The sequence below is a fragment of the Lygodium microphyllum genome, chromosome 23 (assembly GCF_053477565.2).
Source record: "Lygodium microphyllum isolate KBCC chromosome 23, Lygodium_microphyllum_v1.1.10, whole genome shotgun sequence".
Taxonomy (NCBI): domain Eukaryota; kingdom Viridiplantae; phylum Streptophyta; class Polypodiopsida; order Schizaeales; family Lygodiaceae; genus Lygodium; species Lygodium microphyllum.
This window is the reverse complement of record NC_141157.1, coordinates 387611-396314: the sequence shown is the minus strand read 5'-3', so window position 1 is coordinate 396314 and position 8704 is coordinate 387611. Positions and strand designations below refer to the sequence as shown.

The 8704-nt window shown below is 40.7% G+C and overlaps 1 protein-coding gene across 3 annotated transcripts in view; it reads right to left on the bottom strand.

Moving 5' to 3' along the window:
• Window positions 1–887: 887 nt before the first annotated feature.
• Window positions 888–8704, bottom strand: part of LOC148015787 (Ku70-binding family protein) — a 132777-nt gene continuing 124960 nt past the window's right edge. Inside the window, exons 5-6 of one of the 3 annotated variants that reach the window (XM_087663680.1) lie at window positions 2904–2987; window positions 888–1907 (exon numbers count right to left, since the gene is read on the bottom strand). In XM_087663680.1, coding sequence (XP_087519806.1) covers window positions 1773–1907; window positions 2904–2987 — 219 coding nt within the window. In that variant the 3' untranslated portion in view covers window positions 888–1772. The other 2 variants (XM_087663682.1, XM_087663681.1) reach the window with 2 other exon arrangements.

Genomic DNA, 8704 nt, shown 5'->3' with positions numbered 1-8704 from the left:
AAATCTTCAAGAGTTAGATGTAGTTCCCGTGCATGATAGTGTGCATTAATACAAATATGTGCCATGAATGATTGCTGTTATTTTGTGGTATTGCATTGTGCTTTTGTGCATGTGCATGCATTTGCATCCATGTGCATTTCATTTTTTGTCTTTGAATACATGTATGTCAATGTCTATATGTGCATATAATAACATGCAAACCATTCACACATGCATGTATTTGGATGTATACATGCATGTGTCCACGTATGTATGTCTTATATAGTAAATGAGTATTTATGTGCCTTTGGAGCAAAGGAACCTGAAGTTGCTCAAATGATTTAGCGGGAAAAAATCCATGGAATCTTATCATCATGGGATGAGCTCATGCTAAACAAGCACCCTAAATGAAAGCACATTCGATGTATGCATCTATGTATGTATGTGTGCATGCATGTATAACCATATGTATGTGTATGTTCACATGCATGCATAGTCAGTAAGATACAAAGTTTTGTCTAGGTCAAAAAGGAGACTGCACCTTACTAAATGGATAAAATTGGCAATACTCTTTTCCAAGGCATTCCACAATTCCTTTGATTAAAATACAATACCCATGAGAATCAACAAAATCATAAGACAAATGCATAAGGGAGAACAAGATCACTTTACTTTCAATTTGGACTTGAAAGAACATATTTCTTAAAGAGCTTATATGCCATGGTTTATGCTTTGTATGATTCACTCTTTCCCTATGACATGTAGCAAGCACAAACCATAAAACCATGCTTTACCACTCTTTTCCTCGAATGTATTGATATGACCTGGAGACACCTCGATTTGTTAAAGCCTGTATTCTGAAATTTCAAAATTTTTAGTGGCATGGTCCAAATTAGAAAGTTCAAGCCAATCATCTTTATTCATGAAGGTTCCTTGGAGCAAGCAATCCAAATTTTATTTGGTGGATTAAGGTTCCATTGCTCGACATATAGAATGGGTTCAATTCACTCCCTTTCAAGGCCAAGCTTATATTTGATCTAGTATCAAATATGTCTACCTGTCAGTCTAAATCTAAACATTCTAAGTAGCTTTATAATTGACTGCATTTAACCAAAGATATTTATTTGTCAATGAGACGAGCCAGGTCATTGCCATGGCTAAAATTGTTTCATGTTTCTATTGAGAATGGCCTGTTGCTTACATTGCACTTCAACTTTCATCCGTTCTTGCACTCTAGGTCTATCAAAACATGATTTTGGAAGGTGTAAACTCTGAAATGAAGGTAAAACTGTCCTTAAAAAGATGGTTTTGCAGCTCAATAATCATTCTTCTGACACTTCTTTACAATGCCTCGTTGAAGCAGCAGTCAACCAATGTCTGAAATCCATGATTTTAAAGACCAAATGCGGTTTTGGAGGAATGCTAATTAGTATATAAAAAACCTCCCAAAGCTTGTGGAGTCCATGGAGACAGCAGATTTCCTGATTGTGAACAAAAGTGAGATCCAAATTCAAGCTATGCTCCAAATGTCCCATAAATAAAACAAGTCCCCCAAGAAGTCATAACCTGTCCCATCACTGTAAATGCTGCTGGCAGACTAGTAATCATGGTAACATTACTCTTGCCAACCAGTATCACTGTACTGAGTGAATATGTTAATAATGCAGTCCCTGACTGTTCCCAATGTATACCATATACTCCCACTTGCAATTGTCAGGGTTCGTTCAGCTAGGAAAGTCATCTAAAGAGTGGCAAAAACACCAAAACTTACAGATGTTAGAACTTTGCAAAGTTCATGGAACCCTCTCAAAAGGTTTTGTATCCTTATAGCAAGTATCCCAAACTTTGTCTATGGTCTCATTTATGTTAGTCCCGGAGCAGAACGGATTCATTGCAACAGACTTCGAAGCTCGTCGTCGCACACAATCCTAGAGCCAAAAGTAATCAGAATTGATCAATAAAGAAGATCAATTTGTCAATTGATGCAGAAGGTTTCCTTATGTCTGCAATCACCCAATATAATTCAAGCTCTAACACCGCATTTATATTTCCAAGAAAAATTGTTAAGGATGTAATTCCAGCTCTAGCAATGCATTTATACTCCAGGGAAAATTATTTTAAGGAAAGCCTAAAATACGCCGAGAAAAGCTAGAGGTAGAAAGATCAAAGAACATAGAAAAGTAAGAGGAGTTTCCCATGTTGAGTTTCACTACCCAAAAGTAAGGGATTTTACGTGGTATCAAAATTACTGCAAATTAGCAATTGCGAAACAAATCTATCCATTGGCATATTGTACCTAACCACCTCCTAGTGACAACACACTCGTTAATGAACATATGTTCCTCATATTGTATGTCACTGCATGTAGATATGAATGTGGGGACATGAGTATGACTAGAATTATTTGTGCCATGGTAGCATCCTGCTAGGGTAAGGAGGCTGATCAGAAGACAGCCCCCTACACTATGGAAACAGTGTCCTTACTTTACCGCAAAGTAGATCGACTAAATCTCTATTGCATACTTAATCTAAGAGCCACCAAAGGCCATTTTTGAGATCTCCAAACAGTCTAACGATCTACAACATTGACCCAAGGAAAAAAGTGAGGCACTTCGTAAAACAAGCAGAAACATCCTAGTATTACTGTTCTAGTGTGGGATGATGAACATTAACATCAATACAATACTTGCTTTGATGCACCCCTTAGAAACGGCATCTCACTCAATAATGGTGACTGAAAGTGCAAAAAAAGTATGTCAGAAGCCTCTGAAGTAATGTTTAGTACCATTGCTGTGAAACAAATTTGTAAACACTAAGATGCACCTTTTTTGAAAATCAAGAGTCAAGAACGTCAGTGCTCTGTGAAACTAGTGTTCACTTTTCCTTGGACACAAATACTTTCATATAAGCAATAAGACTCATACCTGATGATGTTTACAGAGGTCAAAGTAACCTCTTAGCAACTCCCGCTTGAAATGGCAATCACCACTTAAATTCCCTGCACGAATCTGCAGCATTACTGAAGTTTTTATTTACACTCCCTCCCTCCCTCTCACCCTCCCTCCCCTCCTCTCCCAGTTAGGACTATCAATATGGACATTGTGGATTATGTAATGCCACTTCAATGAAATGTAGTGCCACCAGTGTTGTGGGCTAGGGTCTGGCAATCATTTACAAAACCATTGTACAAACATGTTTATGAACAGTAAAAGTTCTTCAATATTTCACCAATGTAAACTGTCATGTATTTTTATTTTTTCGATGTGAGGGTCACTCTCACCGCACACAAGGTCAAGATTTCACCTTTACCATGTGTCTATGGAAGGTTATTGTTCCCACAAAACAAAAAGAGAAGAAAGAAAGCCCACCTTCTCCAAGTGAAAGTTCCAACCAAAGGGGTAAAACCCTTAGTATAACTTTGTTTAGGGTAATTTGATGTCAGTCAGAATAAGCATGTCCAACATTCGCACAGTAGGCATGCATCTCAATTCCGACCATTTTGGGGCTTACAAAATAGCAGTTCAAGTTTGATCTAGATCAAATATCACTGACATTTGGGTGTTCAGTCCACAAACCCTTACTCAAGTGATGCTCTTGGAAACTAGAAGGAAGCCACTAGAAATTACAGCGCTGACACAGGTGTTCAATACCTCACAGAGATAAGGAATTTGCCAGCGCACTACCTACCTTTGTTAGCATGGGAACTGAGGCAGCAGGCTGGATATTGAAAATACAGGTAGTGTCTGAGGCTGGGAATGAAAAAACACAGCAATGTACTTCCTGGCAACAAACTGTGGTGAAGGGCAGCAACTTGAAGAGCAGCAGCTCTTGGAGATGGGTAGAAACAAGGCAACAGCTGCTGGATACAAAACACAGCAATCTGCAGTGCGCAGCAGCACCTCACATGGGAGGCAGCGGCTGATGATGATGAATGACAGCACCAACAGCAGAGACACAGCCTCTAGAGGTGCCAGCAGGCAGGGCAGCACTGGCAGCAGCAGGTGGCAGCTCCAGAATGGTGGGTGGCAGCAGCTGCCTGGATGGGGTCAGCAGCTGTTGGAGATGTACATGATGATGGTGATGTGGAGCAGAGCCGGCACAGAGTGAGATGCAAGATTGAAGAGAAAGCCCACATGTCATTAAATAGGAGATTTTTGGACATTTGTTTTACCACCAAATATAACATCTTTTTCTTTTAATAATTCTTTTTGGGGGGTTTTCTGTGGAGTTAAATCGGGCCAAAATGCACGATAATTTTTCTTTAATTAAGGCATTTAACTTTACTTGCTTAACCTTTAGGACACACTTGCATCCCTCTACCAGGTCTGCAATGAACCACATCTCGCTTACATAAGAAAGCATTTTAATTCTGAAAAGATGCTGGAAGGTGATAGTATGGATGCATATTTGACTCCGGTCAAAGATCTGAAGGATCAACTTGCAAACATTGATGAGAATGTATTTAAAGAGTTAGCCTGTCTCCACTGCTTGGTGGATTGCTTGAATCTTATCAAAGCTTTGCTACTACTTTGAGGCTGGTTACTAAAGGCAATGCTAGTTGCATTGCTATTGCAACAGGAACAAAAGCTGCCTAAATCAATTGGCTACATTGACAAGTGATCAAGATTTTGCCTCCTCACATAAAGGAAAACACGAACTGACCTCTTCATCTAGCGGGCAACATAAAGGTAAAGAGGGATCATGGTCTTCTGGTCAACTAAAAGAAGATGAGAAGCAGGAAAAAAGAAACAGATGTAAGTATTGTCACGAGAATGGGCATGACATTTCAGAAGATAGCAAGCGTAAGGTTTTAAGGACAGATAGAAGCAAACCGCTTTGGTAATTACAATCGCTCCAAATGATGGGAAGGATTATTAGTTAGTTCTATACACTCCCCTATGTGTGAACACACCTTAGGTGTGTAAGTGTGTGAGTTAAAGGTGTGAACACCTTTTTCACCTCCCAACTTTAAATAAGGGCCAAAGGTTTGGGGGAAACCCTAGGGCTATAAGGTGTAGAAGAAGAAGAAGAAGAGAAAGAAGGAAAAGAGGAGGAAGAGCGTGACCTCTGCCTCCTGCCAATGCTGCCAATACCTGTTCGGTTCCCTAGCCTGGAGAGTTTTTTGCTGTCACATCGCCGGGTAGCTCCAGCTTGTTGCCCAACAGTGGATGTGCTAACTTGTCACAGTCCTTCCTGTGGGCGGCTGCCCTGGTCTCAATTCCTGCCTGCACATGTGCAGCCTGTTCTGCAGCACATGGCCTGCTGCTCTACAGATGTGCCCATGACATCCAAGCTTGCGCATGGTCAGCATCCAGTCGATCAGTTCTCTCATCTGTTTTCTTCCCGGCTCATCTGTCCACATTGCCACCTCTACTCCAATGTGCCATGCTTGTTGGATCTTGTGTCCTGCCGCTCCACCACCTTCTGCAGTCAACCTGCTGATTGCCTGCCATGCCACTCTCCAGCACACCAACTCATGCCTGCCTGCTGTCACATCCTGGATGTCACCTGCCCACGTTCAGCATGCTGCTCTGCCCACGTGGAATCTCACCACCATCTACTCTCCTCAACACACACAGTCTATTAAAGGTTTTGATTAAACCTTTAAAAATTAAAGTTGAATTGTCTTCTTTAGGGGTAGTCCATGTGCCCTCTCCATGGCATCTACCATTGGGATGCCAAGATATGGCATCACCATTGAAAAATTCTCGGGCGTCAGCTTCTCCATCTAGAAGACGAAGATTTAGCTTAGACTTATGCGGGAAGGCGCATGGAGAGTCATGTCCACTAACAAGCCAAAGCATATTTGGGACACCTGCAACTTCATTAGAAATGGCTCGGGAAGAACGAGAGTGCGCTCGCCATCATTGGGCTCGGCCTTTCTAACAACCTCCTTCATCACCTTGATCTCACAAAAATAGTGAAAGAGGTATGGGATGAATAAAGTCTCCTTTATCAAAATTGACTACTCTCAATAGTCGTCTAGATAACGTCAATAATAAAACTATACTTCTTCACAACTTGATGAATGAAGTAAAATTTAGTGAAACCATCACCGCCCGCAAGGTGGCTTTGGAGATAAAGTATGAGGAGGGGGTCACCATCCTTTTGGATGACAAAAGGTGCAACAAAGGTGCCAACATAGCACTCACAACTTTCTATATCAAGAATCAATTGCGTAAGTGCCGATATTGCAAGTGTATTGGTAACTAAAACCACACTTCCTCCTCGGATAGGGTGGTGATGACCTGATTTAGCACTTAATTATAGCAACAAACAAATTCACAAAACTGAAATGCACACTTCACCATACAATCTTGGACATTGGACACCTTGTCAACCCCAAAATTGGCACGCCTTGCAATATTTCTTTAGCTTATATTGCAATTGGAAAGGTACAATTGAGATTGTTCAATCTCCTCTGTTGATCCAAATGCCCCTTGCTGTCATAAATGATCAACAAGCCTTTTGAGCAATTTGTCCCTTGATCCTCACCCAAGACTTGTCAAAGCTTGACCCCTAATTAGCCAAATGCTGCCCCAAATCAATTGAAATAGACTGGCATCTAAAATCTCTCGCAATTCCTTGAATTCTAGCTACTAATTTCAATCTTCAATGCTTTTAATTGTTGTCACAAGTTTGAATGTGTCTCCTAAATCCTAATTTCTGCTGTGAATGGGGTTTACGATAGAAATTCCTCTATTGCCCACCAAACTTGGCTGAGATCAGCTCCAAATGGCTAAGAAGTGCTGAGATTATTAGAGAATAAGGTGAAAGACTACTGTAGAGAGAGAATTTTCAGAGCGGAGAACCCTTAAGAAGATGGCTGCTGCCCTGTACAGGCTGCCCTAAATGCTATCATCTGCTGCCACGAGGGCCCAAGACTACTATCACTTGCTACCTACTGCTGTCATCAGCCTCTGTAGAGCTCATAAATGCTGTCACTTGCTGCAGTTGGGTCCCTTGCTGCAGTTCCCAGCCCTAAAAGATCCTCCACAGCTGCACAGACTGATCACTAGCCTCTTCTCCCTCTCTCTCTCAGCCTGAATGCACTGAATCAGCCTCCACTAGCCCCAAACAGTCTTCTCTCCCATTGCATGGGAATTTTTACCAAGTGGCAACCTTCTTTTTCTATTTTCCAACAATTTTCAGTCATTTATTAATTTTCAAAATTAATTAATTCTAAAAATTAATTTCAACCCTTTTTCTCTCTTCCCAAAATTAGATGTGCTCAGCCACAATTTAATTGGCTAGGCCATTTGCAACCCCAAGTGGTCCCAAGCCTTATTTGACCCATGGACAAGCATTAATTAATTAATTAATGCCTAGTCCCTAGTGTCACCACTAACACTTATAGGCCAACTAATTCTCCTAGGGCTAAACTGACACCAACTATCACTTAGAGCCCACTAACTTGTTGCAACTTTTTCCTTTGACCTCCAGTGTTTCCTCAGGGTCCTTGGCCTGTTACCGTGAAATATCTTCTATGGGCATTACATGTGTATCACAACATTGCACATTTGATCATTAAGTTAATCAACTATCTCTAGCAAAAGGAAAGCATTCAAAATTTTCACGTCATCATGATAGACCTCCCCCTTGAAATCCTTGCAATCGTCCTCGATTACATTGCAATGTGCCAAAGCAAAAGTATATTGCACGGGAATTTCCATAAGGCATCACATTCGACACAACATTGGCCTTTGTTGTTTAACTATGCCACATGTCTAACCCTTGCTAAAAATTTCCAGCCAATATAAACATGACAAAAAACTAAAATATAGTCCAAAGCTGCCCAAAAACTCATCGGGTACATCCATTTCTCATGCTTCCCAACTATTTTAACTAAAGAACCATAGTAAAATATTAACTCAACATAAACCATGGCTGAACTATCAATGGCATTCACTAGACATGCTATTGTTCATAAAACCAGCTGAAAGCCATTGAAAACTGAGCATCAACTGATCATAATTTGATCATATATTGATCTGAAAACTAATGACAAACTGATTTGAAACTGATCTCATGCTGATCATAAGTTGATACAAATGTATAGTTTCATAGCTGGGGTAAGAATCATACTCATCTGCATACATCTCACAATCACTAGTACTCTGAGTAGTAACCTCATGGCACACATACTATTAGCACAATACCTTGGATACGTGCTGAATACATCCAAGACCCACTACATACGAAAGCTGTCCATTACTCGAGGAGTGGAAGTGCTACCTTCCCCCTTGAGCATCAAGCACTGCTCTGGACCCCTTGCTCTGTTGAACCTGATTGAGCCCAATCCAAAGTCAACTCTAACTGAAGGGCACTAAGATAAAGCTACAACAATTCAAGATGGTTTGCCAAGTCATCCGCTTCCATCCACTTAGCATCCATCAATAAATAGTTCTAAAACTTCATTAAATGCCTTTTGGAAACTTTACCTTTCACCTTTCTTTCTTTATGTGCCAAAATCTGCATAGGTACCAATACATCATCCAACTCCTTAATAGGCCGAATTTCAACGAATACATCCTTCGGCACATCACCATGAAAAGGCCTCAACAAGCTCACATCAAAGACATTGTGTATTTGCCAATGTGGAGGCAACTTCAGCCGATAAGTAACATCATTGATCCTCTTTGATACTTGGAAGGGCCCATCCTATCTCATACTCAACTTGGATACAACATCTCTCTACCTTAAATCTTTTTCAGCCTTGCCTTTG